Below are 18,503 nucleotides of genomic sequence, written 5' to 3'. Positions count from 1 at the left end.
CCGTGTTGAATTGAAGTTCCAGGAAGATCAGAGACTGGGTGGGAGAAAGGACAGACTTGTCCCTGTTGACCATCCACCCGAAGCGATCCAGGGTCTGGAGGGTGAGATCCACATTCTCCAGGGTCTAGACTCTGGTGGGAGCCTTGATGAGAAGGTCGTCTAAGTAAGGGATCACTGAGACTCCTCTCGACTGCAACAGGGCCATCACTGGCACAAGGATCTTGGTAAAGACCCGAGGAGCAGTGGCCAAACCAAAGGGGAGGGCTAAGAATTGAAAATGCCCCTCCGGAACCACAAAACGGAGGTACCGTTGATGGCCGGGAAATATTGGAACATGGAGGTAGGCATCTTTGATGTCCACCGAAGAAAGAAATTCCCCTTGTTCCATGGATGCCACTACCGAACGGAGAGATTCCATTCGGAAGTGGCGGATGAGAACATGACGGTTGAGATGCTTGAGGTCCAGGATTGGCCGTACCGAACCGCTATTCTTGGGGACCACAAAAAGATTGGAATAGAAACCCCGAAAACGTTTCCTTTGAGGAACGGGGACAATAACTCCCCGGAGAAGCAGGGACCGAAGGGCCTCTTGAAACTGCTTCGCCAGAGAAGTAGACCGGGGAGCCCGGGACCGAAAAAAACGATCCCTCGGGAGGGAGGCAAACTCGATTCGGTACCCATTGGACACCACGTCCCTGACCCAAGAGTCCTGAATGTGTGTAGTCCAGCCGTCTCGACAAAGTAAGAGACGACCTCCCACCCGAGAAAAATCTGCGGGTGGGGGTATCCCTTCAGACGGAAGTGGGTTTGCGGTTGCCCGATTGGGCCGCAAAACGGCCGGAACGGTTGGTGTCCGACTTCCAAGACGGGCGCGCCTGGAACAAGGGGGCCTTCTTGTTCCGCGAAGGCACCTGCCCCGACCCCTTATTGGGGCCAAAAGTCCGAAAGGACCGAAAGGAAGAGGACTTCCTCTGAGAAGTAGAGCGAGCCGTATTTTGAGGCAACAAGGAACTCTTGCCCCCCGTCGCCTCAGAAATAATCTCGTCAAGGCGCTTGCCAAAAAGACGGACACCAGTAAAAGGAAGCTCAGTGAGAGACCTTTTGAAAGCGGCATCCGCATCTCAAGCCTTAAGCCACATGGAACGGTGGAGAGCCGCCAGGTGACCCACAGCAAAGGCAGCACAATGGGCTGACTGCATGGAGGCTATGCATATAAATTCCCCAGCTTTAGAGCATTGGAGAACCAAGGCAGAAAGATCCTATGGGGGGATCCCGCCTGGATACCCTGACTGAGTTTTGAGTACCACAACGATAGGGCTTTGGACACCCAAGCCGAGGCGAAGGTGGGAAGCAGAGAAGAGCCTGCTGCTTCAGAGGCAAACTTCGCTAAGGACTCCACCTTCTTGTCCGTTGGGTCCTTGAAAGCAGCCGCATCTGCCAGTAGCAGTGTGGTAGCCTTAGAGAGGCGGGAAATTGGTGGGTCCACCGAGGAAGGGGAAGCCACCTTGGAGGCAAGGTCCTTGTCGAATGGATAACGCACCTGAACCTTCTTCATTCCCGGGAACCTCTTGTCTGGATGTTTCCATGCAGATTCCAGAAAGGTGTCAAATTCAGCGTGAGTGCTGAACCTTTGAGGTGCCGGTTTAGCACGATGAAAGGATACTTCAGGAGTCACGTCCGAAGATCCTGGGTCCTCAAAGTGAAAGGTGTCTCTTATGGCCGCAACCAATGAGTTCACCGTTTCAACTGAATCTGCGTGGTCTTTCGAGTCAGATGGCGATTCAAAAGCCTCATCCGCCAGTTCACCAGGAGAATGTGAACGAGTGGAGGCAGCCCTGGAGGTGGGGCGACCCTGAACGGGTACGCGGCTCTGGTGAGGCAGAGTGGCAACTGCGGGAACATTCTCTGGAGGAGCGACGTTTGTGACTAGATGACCTGGGGGGGGGGGGGGGGACCCATGAGGGGAACGCCCACGTCTACCTGAAGACTCAATGGAAGAGTCAGAAGATGCACCCCTAGTACGCTTGTGAGAGCGTGAGGTATGTGGAGAAGGGGAGCGGGTCCCTTTAGAGGGCCGGCGCAGGGCAGACTTCACGTCACGGGAGGCCTCAGCCACCGAACGGGAGACTTGAGTCAAGTCAGCCATATACTGGGATAGGGAAGAAACCCAGGCTGGAGGGGTGGCCGAATCCACCGGAACTGAAAGAGCATCCGGGGGTACCATGGGGTCTGGGGCAGTAGAGGAGCAGGCAGAGCAAGTGGGTTCAGTCAAACCAGGCATTTTGGAATTACAGGACTTACAGACAAAATAGGAAACTAATGCTCCAGTTGTCTGTTTAAAGGGAGGAACAGTTCTGGGTACAGACATAATGAAAAAAAGAACTCTCTCACCCGAGTCTGTGTCCCCTGTGGCAGCTGCTGTGAGGAGATCTCCGCTCTGAGAGAAAGAGAGGCCAGCCAATAGCCATAGAGGGGCGTGCCTGGAGCAGAGGCACTGTCTAATTGGCCTCTGTCCCCCGAAAATCATGCGCACGGCGCTGATTGGAGGGCGGTTCGCGCCTCCAGTAAGCTCCGGTGGCCTTGAGGGCGGAGCTATAGCGTCCCGGCCGCCGTGAAGAAGAACAGTAATGGCGCCGCTCCTTGCCACGGGCGCATATGTCAGTCACGTCTGCGCCCGCGGGGAAGTTAGCGGGCGAGTCACATGTACGCCGCCGAAAATGAAAGTAAGTCGGCGTTCCATGCGCCAAACAGTACAGACGCCGCGGCTGTCAGCCGCATAGTATAAAACACTCACACACGTCATAGTAAGAAGTAACCCCTTCCTGCTCAAAATGCCCTTGCTCGCCCCTGCTTTGAATAAAGATAGAGCCCCAACACAGGCCAGCCCCTTAACCTGAAAGTGGTCCAAAAAATGAGGGTCTCCAGAGGTTGCAAGTCAGCACCTGAGGGAGAAAATATATACTCACCTCAGTCAGAAGAACTTACCTAATGGAGTCTTCTGCGAGGTCTTCAGTCAGCTTTTGTTACCTGCATCACGCCGATCTACCATGTGCGAGCGAGGCAAGCAGGGAATAGGGGGACCCGGACCCATGAGGTACAACCCCAGGAGCTGACCGTTGGCGAGAGGGGGTTAACAACGCATATACGCAATGTCTGTGTCCCCTTACTCACAATGGGGAAACAGTGAGCCGCAGTTCCTGAGTCCCCACCTGAAAACATGAAAGAAAAAGTAATAAAAAACACATTCCCTAACTAGGAAAATAATAAAACATAAGACCTGGTCTGGAGAAATCCAGACCATGTCCACCTCCTTCAGACACTAAGCTTAAACTGACTAGCTCAGGGCCTGGAGGCGGGTATATCCTGCTGGGAGGAGCCGACTTTTTTGTTACCATAGTGTCATACCTCCTAGAGACAGCAGCATACACCCACGGCCTGTGTCCCCCAATGGAGCCGATAGAGAAAGGACATTTTTAAATGTAATAATTCTCGTGCATGTAGTTATGATTTTTACCAGAAGTAAAACAAAATCAAACCTATATTTAGGTTTCATTTTAAATCATATGGACCTACAGAATAAAGAGAATATGTCATTTTTACCAAAAAATTTACTGCGTAGAAACGGAAGCCCACAAAATTTACAAAATGGTGTTTTTTTTTTTCAATTTTGTCCCACAAATATTTTTTTTTCCGGTTTCGCCATAGTGGTAAAATGATTGATGTCATTACAAAGTAGAATTGGTGACGCAAAAAAAAAAATAAATAAATAAAAAGCCTTCATATGGGTTAGTAGGTGCAAAATTGAAAGGGTTATGATTTTTTAAATGTAAAGAGGGAAAAAACGAAAGTGCAGAAACGGAAAAACGCTGAGCCCCTAAGGGGTTAAATGTTAGTGCAGCCCCATATGCAGTCCAAGTGCAACTCTGCCTTATATCTACATATAATACTTCAGTATGGTCTCCTCTTCTTCCATATGAGCAGGAGGCAGATTTACTGTTAGATGCTGCCACCTTCTGGCCAAGTTAATTACATCTCTGCTCACAACCAGGACCTGCGTATTATTAGATACAGAGATGAGCAAAGTTACAGTGATTCAATTCGTCACAAACTTCTCGGCTCAGCAGTTGCTGACTTTAGCCTGCATAAATGAGTTCAGCTTTCAGGTGCTCCGGTGGGCTGGAGACTCTCTCCTAGGACTGTATCCACCTTTTCCAGCCTACTGGAGCACCGGAAAGCTGAACTAATTTATACAGGCTAAAGTCAGCAACTGCCGAGCCGAGAAGTTTGTGACAAATCGAATCACTGTAACTTCGGTCATCTTTAATTTGATATCTTAGGGTACCCTGGCCACACTTTTTTTTAACAGACTTCACAGACTCTGTTCAGGGCCAGAAAATGTATCTGGATAGTCCGTTGCACAATGAACACAGAAAGATTCCATTGACTTTAACCCCTTAAAAGGGGTACTCCGCCCCTAGACATCTTATCCCCTATCCAAGTATAGATTGCAGGGGTCCAGCTGCTGAGGAGCCCCCGATCACTCCTGCAACCCCCCCGAGTCATCAGCTCTCCAGAGCTAAGTTTGCTCCGTGGCTGATGAAAGGGGCCAGCAGTTTGTGACGTCATGGCCCCGCCCCTAGTGACGTCGTGCCCTGTCCCCTTAATGCAACTCTATGGGAGGGGGCGTGGTAACAGTCACTGCCCCTCCTATAGACTTGCATTAAAGGGGCGGGGCATGACATCATGAGGGGGCGGATCTATGAAGTCACGAACCCCCGGTCCCTATATTGTCATCAGCCACGGAGCAAACATATCTCCAGAGAGCTGATGACTCGGGGGGCTGCCGGAGTGATTGGGGGTCCTCAGCAGCAGGACCCCTGTGATCAGACATCTTATCTCCTATCCTTGGATAGGGGATAAGATGTCTAGGGGCAGAGTACCCCTTTAAGTACCAAGCCCATTTTGACCTTAAAGGGGTACTCCACTGGAAAACACTTTTTTTTTTTTTTTTTTATCAACTGATGACAAAGTTAAACCGATTTGTTACTTCTACTTAAAAATCTTAACCCATCCAGTACTTATCAGCTGCTGAATGATCCAGAGGAAGTTCTTTTCTTTTTGAATTTTCTTTCTGTCTGACCACAGTGCTCTCTGCTGACACCTCTGTCCATGTCAGGAACTGTCCAGAGCAGAATTGGTTTGCTATGGGGATTTGTTCCTGCTCTGTACAGTTCCTGACATGGACAGAGGTGTCAGCAGAGAGCACTGTGGTCAAACAAAGGAAATTCAAAAGGAAAAGAACTTCATGTAAAGCATACAGCAGCTAATAAGTACTGGAAGGATTAAGATTTTTGAATAGAAGTAATTTAAAAATCTGTTTAACTTTGTGGCATCAGTCGATTTAAAAAAGAAAATGTTTTCCAGCGGAGTACCCCTTTAAGGACCAGGCCAATTTTATTTTTGCATTTTCCTTTTTTCCTCCTCGCCTTCTAAAAATCCTAACTTTTATATTTTTATCCACAGATTAGTATGAGGGCTTGTTTTTTGCGCGTTGTAAAGAATGTTTTCTTTATTCTGTGGGTCAACACGATTAAAATTATACCCATGATTACATACTTTTCTATTATTGTACCGCTTTAAAAAAAAAAATTCAAACTTTTAACCAAATTAGTTCTTTTAAAATCCCTCTATTTTGATGACCTGTAAGTTTTCCATTTTTCTGTATAAGCGGTGTGGTATGAGGGCTCATTTTCTGCACCGTGATCTGTACTTTTTATTGATACCACATTTACATATATAAGACTTAATACATTTTTTTACAACTTTTTTTTGGGATATGATGTGACAAAAAAGCAGCAATTTTTGACTTTTTTTTTACGTTTACGCTGTTCAACATACGGAATATTGAACATTATATTTTATGCGGACATATACGCATGCGGCGGTACCAAATATGTTTATTAATAAAAAAATTAAATACATTTTTTTATTTTTACACTTTTTGGGGGTAAAATGGGAAAAAGGGACAATTTACATTTTTATTGGGGGAGGGGATTTTTCACATTTTTTAATTTTTTTTATTTTTCCCCACACTTTTATGTCCCCATAGGAGACTATTTATAGCAATGACTAATGTCGCTGATGCGATCGCTGATGTCCGCCATTACCGGCCGGTCCCTGGCTGCTGATAGCATCCGGGACCTGCCGTGCATGATGCGAGCACCGGTCCGGTGCTTGCGTCATGTACAGAGTGTAAATGTACCCCCGGCACCATGACGTACGTTTACGTCCATTGTTGTTAAGGGGTTAATGGATCCATCTGGTTTCCGTATATTTAGCAGGATATGTCTGAACAAAAAGTTAATGCTTATGGCATTTTTTGTCTGCTAACTTACTAACTAATAGACTGTGACGGAGTTACCTGAGCGGAGCTCCATCAGAAATGTCAGCATAGCCTAACATAAAAGGCCACATGTTACCCTATGACATGTTTCCAGACCTTGGCATTTTTATTTCTTCAGATTACCCTTGCCACCAGGCCATATACAATAATGGCAAATAATAATGCAATAAACCTTTCCATTTTGCAGCAAAATCATGGAATTAGGAAATAAAATTATTCTACGAAGAAAAAAAAAAAAGTTAACATAAAAAGCATACCTATGACAGGATGGTAATTTTTTAAACGCGTCACCTCCATAGGATCAGTTTCTTTCAGTGGGTTGTCTATAGTGTTACTATGAGATGCACTGTGTTTTTCTTTTTGCTTCTCTTTGGATGGATCATCTGCGTCTGCTTTGCCAGATGCTGGCTGTCCTTGAGGTGAGCGTGTCCTGTAATATGAAGTTAAAAACACACACATATGTACATAGCAAGAAGCTATAAAGGGAATTTATTTACACCATGGAGGGGGTGTATTTCAGCACTATTACAGTGCCATAGGAAATTTAAAAAAAATTTACTTTATTTACAACTAAAAAACAGTAATCAATAGGTTTCCTTTCATAATGTGTAAACAAAAGGTATAAATGATTAATGTAAAAAAGGAGATTTTTTTTATGCTTACCGTAAAATCTCTCTCTCGAAGGATCCATTGGGGGACACAGACCATGGGTGTATGCTACTGTCACTAGGAGGCTTGACACTATGGCAACAAGAAAATGTGGCTCCTCTCAGCAGGGTATACCCGCCCACAGACACCTGAGGTAATCAGTTTTAGTCCCAGAGCAATAGGAGAAGACTGACAGGTCAAGAGAAAACCACAAACTGTCCGAGCAATCAGAAGAAAAGGCAACTGAACACACCTTCGGACAGATAACTGAAATAGGAACACCAGAAAAAAGGGTGGGAGCTGTGTCCCCCAATGGATCCTTCGAGAAAGAGATTTTATGGTAAGCATAAAAAATGTCCTTTTCTCTATGGGCTCCATTGGGGGACACAGACCATGGGACGTACCAAAGCCGTCCCTTTGGTGTGTAAGGAATCAGACAAGTGGATGGTGGGACCACCGCCGTCTGTAACATCTTACAGCCCAGAGTAGCATCAACTGATGCAAAGGTATGAATCTGGTAGCACCTTGAGAGAGTGCAAAGACAACCACGCGGACGCCTTACAGAACTGCAAGGGCGAAGCCACGTAGCGGAGGGCCCAGGATGCCCCGGAAAACGGGTGGAATGAGCCAAAACCCTGAAGGGTGGGATCTTCCCCTTGCAGCGGTAATCTCCCAAAATGGTTGTCTTGTCCAACGACAACAACGGGTTGTGGAACAAACGCTTCCAGGGATGAGAAGGGGCTGGACAAAAAGGATGGTAGGACGATGTTCTCATTGAGATGAAAAAACCAAAACCATATCAGGTACGAAGGAGGGACCTGGACGGAAAACAAAACAACTTGTCCTGGTATACAACCAGGAAGGGAGAACGGCAGGAGAGAGCTGCCAGCTCTGACACCCTCCTAACAGAGGGAAGAGCAATAAGGAACGCCACCTTCACAAGGGGACAGATAAGGAGGGGCAGCTTGTGCCACTCCCTGAACTAGGTTCGGACATGATAATTGAACGCCAGAGAACGTTGAAAAAGAATGGAAACGGCCGAACCTTTGACCCCTAAGGGAGCTGAAAGCCAACCACAACCGGAGAAAAAGGCCGAGTTTCACACCAACAGAAATAAGACCACCAGGTATGGTGGTAAATCTTTGCAGATGAAGGCTTGTGAGCCCTCAGCATGGTGCAAACCCCTTGGGAAGAGAAACCGCGGGTCCTCAGAACCGCTGTCTCAACCGCCATGCCGTCAAAAGCAAAGATGCCAAATAGGGGTGGCAAAGGAGACCTGATATAGGAGGTCTGGACGATAGGGAAGGTGCAGAGGTAAGTAGTTCAGGAGCCCGAACACAACGACGTACCACGCCCGCCGGGGCCAGTCTGGGCCACGAGAATGTCGGGAACGCCTTCTGCAGTGAGTTTCCTCAGGACTCAGAAAAGAGAGGAAGGGGAGGAAACAGATAAGGTAGGGCAAAGTCCGACCAAGAGAGAGGAACGCTTGGGACCACTCGCCTTAGATGGCTGAGGACCGGCTGAAAAAGGCCACATCCCAGAGACGCCCGGAATGAAGAGCGCTGAGATGGCCGGAAACCTGAGTTCCGCCCAGAAGGGAATTTCCCAAGAAGCAAGCAAAGAAAGGATTGCCCTAGGCCTCAACATGTTGAAGGGGGAAAAGGGCTTCTCGAGTGACCAAGGCCCCAGACCGGCCGGTCCTTGAAAACACCTCCCCAGCCTGACAGACTGGCAGGGAGGGGCAAGAAGGAGCGCCCCTGAAAAAGCAGGGGGGAAAAGAAGCCACCATAAAAGGGATCGACAAGACTGTCGAGAGAGAACGATCTTGCGGTCGAGAGACAATTGAGACCTGTCCCACTTTTTTTCGGAAGAGAATCACCAGTTGAAGAGGTCGGTGATGAAACTGGGCAAATGGCACGGCCTCCACGGCCACCGCTAACCGACCCAGGACATCCATGCAAAAGCGAATGGAAACTGGAGCAGGGTGCCGATGTCATCGGACTCTTGATAAGAGAGTCAGCCGATTGGTCGGCGGAGTCGAAGCGGGCAGAGGCCGCGTCGAACTGGTGCCCCAGGAGAGCGGTTGGACTTGTCCCAATTGACCATCCAACCGAAGTGAGACAAGGTCTGGAGGTTGAGACTAAGACTCTCCAGGATCTGGGCCCTCGCTGGAGCTCTGATCAGGAGGTCGTCCAAGTAAGGAATCACGGAAATAACTGTTGTCCGTAAAAGGGCTATCACAGGCGCCAGGTAAAGGTCCGCGGAGAAGTGGTCAGACCGAAATGGAGAGCCACAATAGAAAATGACCGTCCGGAACTGCAAAGCGGAAGTACCGCTGATGACGGGAACAATGAGATGTGGAGGCAGGCATCCTTGTCCACCGAGGAATGAAAATTCCCCATGAACCAGGGACGCCAACACCCAACGGAGAGACTCCATTCGGGATGGGAAAGCAGAAGATGTTGGCTGAGATACTCTAGAACCAAGATTGGGCGAACAGAAACGCCTTTCTTGGGGACCACAAAGAGGTTGGAATAAACTTTGAAAACGTTCCCCTGAAGGAACCAGGACAATTACTCCCTGGATAAAAAAGGAGCTGGCTCCTGAATGTGCGTGGTCCAGGCATCCCCCAAGAGTAAGAGGTGACCAACCACCCAAGAAAGGCCCTTCAGACCGAGGAAGGCCTACGGGTGTCTGATGGGGCCGCATAACGTCCGGATCGCATAGCCGACCTCCGGGAGGAACAGGTCCGGAAGGAGGGAGCCCTCTTCCCGTGAAGGCGCCTGGCTGGACCCTTTGTTTGTACCCTTTGGTGACACCAAAGGTCCGCAGAACCCGAAGGAGGACTGACGACGGAAAGCGGTTCTGTGAACGCATATGCGTCAGCGGGGGAAGTGAGGGAGCGGGCGAGATACTGTCTGCAGCTGCGCTGCCAAAAACGAAAGTAAGGACGTAAAGAAAGATATGCGGTAATACTGTGAAACACTACACACCACACACACACACACATGATAAACTGAAACATACATGTGCCTGCTCAGCCCCAGATATAATAAAGAACCCCCAAAAAAGGAAAGGAGGGAAATCCCTCCTGGCCAGCCCCAACAGTCCCCATATAGAAGAGTGGGCCAAAAACTGGGGGTCTCCAGATGTTGAAAGTCTTCCCTAAAGAAAACAAGGGGAAAATACCCAGAAGAACTTCCCTCATGAAGTCTTCCCAATGAAGTCTTCAGCCAGCTTTTGTCACCTGCATCATGCCGGGCTACCATGTGCGAGTGAGGCAAGCAGGGAGGTAGGGGGACCCGGACCCATGAGGTACAACCCCAGGAGCTGACCGTTGGCGAGAGTGGGTTAACAGTACATAAATGCGATGTCTGTGCCCCCTCAATCGCAATGGGGAAACAGTGAGCCGCAGTTCCTGAGTCCCCACCTGAATACAGGAAAGAAAAAGGAATAAAAAAAAAAATAACACGTCTCCTAATCCTAGGAAAATAAAATATATGAGACCTGGTCTGGGGAGAACTCCAGACCATGTCCACCACCCTTAAGACACTAAGCTAAAACTGATTACCTCAGGTGCCTGTGGGCGGGTATACCCTGCTGGGAGGAGCCGACTTTTCTTGTTGCCATAGTGTCAAGCCTCCTAGTGACAGCAGCATACACCCATGTTATGTGTCCCCCAATGGAGCCGATAGAGAAATAATGTATACATTCTATTTAACCAATCTTTCCTGAAATTAATGTGTTCCTTGTCCTTTTACTTACCGATTTCCTGAGGTAGAATTTGAAATGCGAAAACGAATTTGCTCAATGGCGCTCTTCACTAAAGGATCATTCCGATTGATTGACGGATGCACAACAAACTCCACCTGTCAAAAGGTTTATCAATGTTTAGTCAGGACTGTGCAAAATGTGAATAATTAAATGTGGACAGTGTGCTCCTACAGAACCTGAGGCTAGACCAGACCTAGGTGAGCAATTTATTTAGGATAATGACATTCACAGATAAGCTTATTCCAAATATAGGAGGATCCATAGTCTTAACTAATATATTAGGCAAGGTGGTGAGTCGCTGACAAAAAGCAGCACTTGCCATGGCAGAAGATGCTTTTGTGTAGATAAGAACCACTGCTTTATACAGAAGAGGTACTAAACCTTGTTGGAGGTACTGAACCCCTTCAGTTTCATATGCGCATTCACCAAACCTCTCTTAATTGGAAAAATAAAATATGATTTTTTCAAATTCAAAACATAGGAGGTATATATTTAAGTATATATTCATATATAGGTGCACAAAATGAACAAAACCATTAAAGGGGTATTCCAGGCAAAACCTTTTTATATATATATCTCAACTGGCTCCGGAAAGTTAAACAGATTTGTAAATTACTTCTATTAAAAAATCTTAATCCTTCCAATAGTTATTAGCTTCTGATGATGTCACGTCCTGTGCATGATGGGAGAATATCCCCATAGGAACTGCACAGCTCCCGGGACGTGAGTCATCAGAGAGCAGTTAGACAGAAAACAACAACTCAACTTCAGAAGCTAATAACTATTGGAAGGATTAAGATTTTTTAATAGAAGTAATTTACAAATCTGTTTAACTTTCCGGAGCCAGTTGATATATATAAAAAAGTTTTGGCCTGGAATACCCCTTTAAGAATGAAGAACAAAATCATGAAAACATGATTTTCACACAAAAACAAAAACATAATGAATATTTACTGCAAATCAGTGTGACTTCTGCTTTTTCTTTCAGAGACCAGTTCAGAAATGCACGGCTTTACCTTGGCAAGTCCCACTCTCATGTCATTTTTGCAACAATGGCAGTGTTCCCCCACATTAGGCAGGCCGTGTTCCCCCACATTAGGCAGAAAGTTCCCCCACATTAGGCAGAAAGAGTTCCCCCACATTAGGCAGGCAGTGTTCCCCCACATTAAGCAGGCAGTGTTCCCCCACATTAGGCAGGCAGTGTTCCCCCACATTAGGCAGGCAGTGTTCCCCCACATTAGGCAGGCAGTGTTCCCCCACATTAGGCAGGCAGTGTTCCCCCACATTATGTAGGCCAGTGGTCTTCAACCTGCGGACCTCCAGATGTTGCAAAACTACAACTCCCAGCATGCCCGTACAGCCAACGGCTGTCCGGGCATGCTGGCAGTTGTAGTTTTGCAACATCTGGAGGTCCACAGGTTGAAGACCACTGATGTAAGCAGTGTTCCCCCACAGACATACAGCCTCCAGCCATATACAGTGTATGGCTGGAGGCTGTATGCCTGTGTACTGCCCACTTCAGTGCTCCGACCACCGCTCCGGCTATAGCAGTAGGTCTCGGGACCGGTGGTCGGAGCAGGAAGATGACGTGCCGCTGGTCACTTAACAAGCTGGCCAGCGTGCGTCTTCATCCTTCTCTATCCTCCGGTCCTTGGCACCTTCGTTTCCATGGGCGCACGCACGGGACGTCAGTGATGTCCTGGTGGCCCTGTGTTTTTAAACTTAACGCGGGGCCGCAGGGAGTTAATAGGGATGGAGGGAATTGCCCCGTCGCTACAGGACGGGCAAACACCAGCTCTGCTCGGGGCCCCGGGCCAGCTCGGGGCCCCAAGCACTTGCTTGGTTTGCCTGTCCAGTTGCGACCTCCCCCGCCGAACCCCCGGGACTGACTCACCGAACCCCTGGGGTTCGATCGAACCCAGGTTAAGAACCACTGGTATAAAGCTTTAAATAAGACTGCACTAAATAACATTCCATTAGGATAACATCTTTACTTATGTCTGTACCTATAGAGTAATCCATAACAGGCTGCCACTGTAAAGCCAGCATTACAGAGGTGAACACACCTTTTTGCTTACTCCATCTTGCACTACCACAGTATGGTACAGTCTAACAAGTCCTTCTTGGGAAAGCCTCTGGACCAATCTTCGGATGGATTTTTTGCAGCATTTCGTAGAAACGCCTTCTTGTTTCTCCTGCTCCACAATCATTTTCTGAAGACTGCAGACAAGGAAAAACAACATGTCTTGAATTGTTGTCTACCTTCAGGTTCCCACCCAGCTTTTTGAGCCAGAAATAAAACAAACTTCTTTTATGTGAACAAACCCTAACCTGGTCAAACCTAAACCTAACCTGTGCCCCCATCCCTAACAAAAGCAGTATTGGTCATATCCAATATCTTTCAATATTCCACTAAAACTTGCCAGGTTAAAGCCCAAGACTGTTAAAAAAAAAAAAATACAGAGCAACTTTCATTCATGGCGGTCTCTGGTGTTGCAGTTCATGTGAAATCCTGCAATGCCAGACACAGCCCATGGCCAGAAATTACCCTTATCTAGAACACTGGACACCCATTTAACTTCTTTCCAATTTTGTATATGAAAGATTGATTATTGCCACACAATATAAAGGAGTTGGTCAGGACCTGAAACAGGTTGCAGTTATAGTTTTTTTTAAATAAAATGAAAACCTTGGTCTGGTTCATTACACTAGCAGTGGGCAGCTTTGAAGTTTAAGGAACACTTACTCCCCTTTATTTGGGATACATATTGCATTCTCTTTAAATGTTTTGTAAAGGGTGTAGTACAAAAATGCTTTGGTGAGTTTCTATTAAATTTATACAATTGGGTAATATTCTTATTTAATTTCTATCTTTGCAGTATCCACAAGAGGGTTACACTACCATATAACTCCTGAGAATCCTAAGAGTCTATTCACACGTACAGTATTCTGCGCAGATTTGATGTGTAGGATTATATGCTGCAGATTCCAATGTAAATTAAATGACTGAATACAGCTTCAAATCCTGTACATCAGATCTGCGCAGAATACTTGTACGTGTGAATAGACCCTAAAAGAGAATAAAACAGAGAGAATAGAACATGTCACGTTACGTGAATAAGCTCTCCACTAATCTCAGATTTTTCACAGTTTCCACTATTATGTTTCTTCTTTTCAAGAGGCGATAGGTTTCTCGGGTTCTCTCTAATGTTCCAGGCTTACAGGATTTCTTCCCTTTTTTTCCTTCCTTATCCTTGATTTAAATATAAAGTAAAAGTGGTTAATCTGTGAAAATTAGAACATAATCTAAAACAGACAAAAAAGCATGCATGGCCTTTGCATCAAAACAAGCCAATCGTATGGTAGAAAAATCATATAGAATGTTACAAGGGACATATCATCCGCATTTGACATTATTTAAATGGTCACTAAAGTTTTAGGTGACTTTCTGGGTAAGTTGTTGTACCTGTACCAGAGGAACAGCACTATTTATGGCCATTTTATAACTTCTATATTGCATTTTTCACAAGTGTACTCCCCTCTGTAGCCTCTTATTCCCAGGCTCTGTTTGTGTCTCTGTTGCTTTCTTTCTCTAAACCCTGATCTGCGGTGAACAACCTCCTCCCTTTCTTCACTGGTATCTATAAGACACAAAGGAATTTCCATGGGGAATCTGGCGCAAAACTTCCTCTTGGAAATTCTGTTGCACCTGAGTCCCATTGTTTTTAATGCGATTCCGCTGTACTGTGCACACGGCGGCATTTTAGTGGCCATGGAAATCCTGATTCATGGTCTCCACAGAAAGAATTGACATGTTAATTCTTTTTGTGTAATCTGCTCAGAAATGCATTACCATCCACAGAGATGGCGCATTTCCAACACCTGCTTTTTTCTGACAGTGGACAACGCAGACAAGAGCAGTGTGCTAGAAGTTCTAGCAGCAGCATCGCCAGCTATGTGAATAAGTTACACAGACTCTACAGAGTAAAACATTTTTACGGAAATTCACTGAAAAATTTTGCTTTATTTTGCATCAAAAAGCAAATGGGCAAAAAAAAATTTCAGAATAAGGAGAAACCCAAACATTAAAATTATACAAAAATCATACAAAATGAAAAAGAAAAAAAAAATTCCTAGTGACTTACCAAGACCTCTTCAATCACAGAGACCTCATCGTCATCCTCATCACCAGACTGTACAGAGAATGCTGTCAGATTGGATTCTAAATGGAAACCGTCTAGACTACAATCATTTTCAGACACCGACATTTTCTCTATGTCCAAGGAAGAAATGCTTCTTATAGGAATTTTGGCCAAACCTACAAGGAAAATGTTTTAGTTTTTAACCAGCATTTTTCCAATCATGTCTTCTTTATACGGAGATGCATTTTCAGAAAGCAACCACACAACAAACCACTGAAATCACCATGTGCCATAGCTGTAAAGCAATCATCTGCTGATACAAATTCCTACCTGTCTGTAACCAGGGTGGAAAGGTTCATCTGTGGTGTATAAGCCCACTTAAATGCATTATTATAGAGTCCTGAATCAGTCAGTAGACAATATGAAAAGACCTATAAAGTCAGTACTGGGGCAAAAAAAACTTGAGAAGGTTCAAGTCCTGCTGTATGATACACTAGGATGTACATTTAATAACTGTTCATAACACAGCTCCCCAAATACATTGGCCTTAGGCCATTGTCACACAGGTGTAATACAGCCGTCTTTTTGCATCTGAGCCAAATCATGTTTCTGATGAGATTGGACTTAGGGTTAGGCCAGTACATGTTTCCGCATTATGCCAGTGTACAACCGGCATTAGGGTAGTTAATACCCCTGTCTTACCTTTTGAGGTAGGCAGTGGAGTGCTTGTAGTAGCAGACCCACCCAGAAATGAACTGCTTTCCATTCTAGGCCGTTTGTTACTTTTCACTTCTTCCCGGTCATCGTCTGAAGTCTGGGGTTCCTCAGATGGTTTATTTTCCGGAGATGCTTTTTTGTCATCTCCAACACTTTGAGCAGGTGCCAAGTTAAGCATGGACAGTTTCTCACTTTTTGCTTTTTCTTCCAGAAACTGTCTACGTAACTCACTTTCCTCAACAAATACATGAGAGATAAACTTTGTTGTCCTTTGACGCCCTTCATCCTCCATGAAACCCTAAAAGGGACAGTAAAAACACATATGTTTGAGTATAAGGAAATATTGCTGCAAAAAAGAGATTTTTTGTACTCACCATAACATTTCTCTCTCTCTTTCTATTAGCCTTCATTGGGGGACACAGGAGACCATGGGGTATATGCTGCTGACACTAGGCAAAAAAAAAAATTAAAAAAAAATTGCCTCCTCCCAGCAGGATATACCCGCCCACTGGCACAGAGCTAATCAGTTGTGTCACAAAGCAGTAGGAGAAGCCAAACAACAAGGGGGACATGTCCGAAGTACACCAGAAGTAACAGCAGGCCACAAACAACCTGACCGGATAACAGGATATGGGCAAGTTCTGTGTCCTCCAATGAAGACTAAAAGAAAGATTTTACGGCGAGTAAAAAAAAAATCTCCTCCTTTTCTCGGGCACCTCATTGGGGGACACAGGAGACCATGGGACGTACCAAAGCAGTCCCTGGGGTGGGAAAACAACCGCCAGAGAAAGAATTGACAGTCAGGCAACAAAACCACGGACGAGAACCTGGACCCTGACGGAACAGGAACCCAGCAAGTAACACTGAGTAGCTCCAACAGACCACATGAAGAGGGCTAGGACCCGAAGGAAAGGAACCTCCCTAAAAGAAAAAAAACGGGGTCTGCTAGCCGAGTCGACAAGAACGGCCACCCTGGAAGCCAGACAAAAGCATACTAGTTAGGCAAGAAAGGAAAGGAGGAAACTAGCTCCAGAGAGACAAGAAAACGCCAGACCATCATGGCTCAGACCGAATAAAGCAGGGTGAGCAACAGGGGAACCCAGCGTTGAGACCTGGCCGAACAGAAAGCAGGAACAACAATGCCAAACACCAGAAGAGAAATACTCCGGAGAGACTAGAGGGGATAGCCCCACAAGGCATCAACCCCAACCTGAGGACTCAGGCCGAAGATAGAGAAAAACAGGAAGAGACCGCTGGGCACACCCAGTAAGAAGGCTAGAAGCACGACCTACTGCCAGGCCCAAGCACTAAAACTCGCTTCCGGAACCCGTTAGTAGGGAGGAAGCTCCTGGAGGAGGAAAGGAGGTGGTACGGAATATACCACTGACAACCCGAACTGAAAAGCCTAGAGTCGAAAAGCACCATTCCAAGACAAGCCGTCAGAAAACCATCGGTAGAGAGGACTGAGGGGACAAGTGCGCACAGCCTGGAAGGTAGGAGTAGCGCAATGAAGAGGAACGCGTCCGTGTAGGAAACTGGCATTAGCCCGTCTGGAACCACCAGTATAACAAGAACGCCCCTCGGATACAAGGTACCCTCTTGGGAGCAGCAAATATGACCAGAACCAGGTCCCACCGATGGTAGAAACGTTGAACCGCCGGAAAGGTTGAAGGACTGAGACAGCCACTCCGGTGCTGAGGCATGCCACGGCTGTCCAGAGAGAATTATCCCACAGTTAGAGGAAGAGACAAAGCAGAAGACGGAAGAAGAGAGCCTCCCCCAATGCTAGGGTCACTGAGAATAGTGACATGCAAGGGGAGAGCCAAGGAAGGCAATAAAAAGGACAGTGCAAAATGCACCATGACCACGTAGGCCACCAACCGCCCACTCTTGCAGACACAAGCAAGGTGTGGATGAACAGGTTATGTGGAAGCATGGGACCCCTGCGGCATAACAGACCCAGTAGGCTCCAAAGGGACAGAGAGGAAGACATAGTGGACCCAGTAGGGAAGTCACTCCGACAAAGCCAAAAAGGCAAAGAAAGGAAGACTTGGAAGCACGTAAGGTCCTGGGAGTGGAAGGTTGTTCAATAAGACTGAGTTCAGAAATGTAAACGGCATCTTCCGAATCGGAAGAACAGGTTGGAACCTAGGGAAGCACCAAACCTCGGGACACCAGGCAGGCAGAAAGAAGGGCAAGGAGGAGGATGGCCTCGAAGATACGCCAAAGTGTAGAGACCGCGCAAAATAGAACTGTACTAAGACCATGAGGAAAAACGGAGACAAGTGCCTCCCTATGGGGAAAGGTAACAGGAAGGCCAAATGGTAAGGCAGGTACCACCATGGGAACTGCCAAGACAACCCTAGGAAAGGGTTGACACAAGAGCTAGGACAGCAATAGCTTTAGCCGTATAAGCGCCCACGGAACTCCACTCAAGGAAAGGGGGAAGCGATAGTCGGTATAGAAATCCCCCAAGGCAGGCGGAGGAGAGAGAGAAAAGTGACTGCTGAAGAAAAGCAGGAACAGTACAACATAACCACTCTTCCAAGGAAGGGAGAGAGTGGCAAACATGTGTTGGGTAACCAGTGAGGAAGCAGGGAGGGGACTGACCGACGTCGTAGAGGCCCTCAGGGGGACATGGACAGCATGGCGGACCACAATGAACTGTAAAAGTTTGTTGCATAAGCAAGGTCACGCCTCTTTAGTTCTCCCACACAGATTGTGTAGCTTCCAGCCGCTTATGCGGCAAACCCAGGTGGAGGTAGAAGCAAGGCATTTCCCATGTCTGAATTTATGGCATTACTAAAACTGTCCGCACA

At 46.7% G+C, this 18,503-nt stretch overlaps 1 protein-coding gene across 1 annotated transcript in view; it reads right to left on the bottom strand.

The window, feature by feature from the left end:
* The window catches only part of GTF3C1 (general transcription factor IIIC subunit 1), a 96,625-nt gene that overhangs the window by 57,904 nt on the left and 20,218 nt on the right, over positions 1 to 18,503 (bottom strand). The window contains exons 9-14 of the mRNA XM_056536140.1: positions 15,670 to 15,982; positions 14,971 to 15,143; positions 13,939 to 14,078; positions 12,892 to 13,045; positions 10,817 to 10,920; positions 6,661 to 6,833 (exon numbers count right to left, since the gene is read on the bottom strand). Coding sequence (XP_056392115.1) covers positions 6,661 to 6,833; positions 10,817 to 10,920; positions 12,892 to 13,045; positions 13,939 to 14,078; positions 14,971 to 15,143; positions 15,670 to 15,982 — 1,057 coding nt within the window. The remainder of the gene's footprint in view (positions 1 to 6,660; positions 6,834 to 10,816; positions 10,921 to 12,891; positions 13,046 to 13,938; positions 14,079 to 14,970; positions 15,144 to 15,669; positions 15,983 to 18,503) is intronic.

Source organism: Hyla sarda, chromosome 8, assembly GCF_029499605.1.
Source record: "Hyla sarda isolate aHylSar1 chromosome 8, aHylSar1.hap1, whole genome shotgun sequence".
Classification (NCBI taxonomy): domain Eukaryota; kingdom Metazoa; phylum Chordata; class Amphibia; order Anura; family Hylidae; genus Hyla; species Hyla sarda.
The sequence above is the reverse complement of the archived record's forward strand: the minus strand, read 5'-3'. Positions and strand labels throughout refer to the sequence as shown.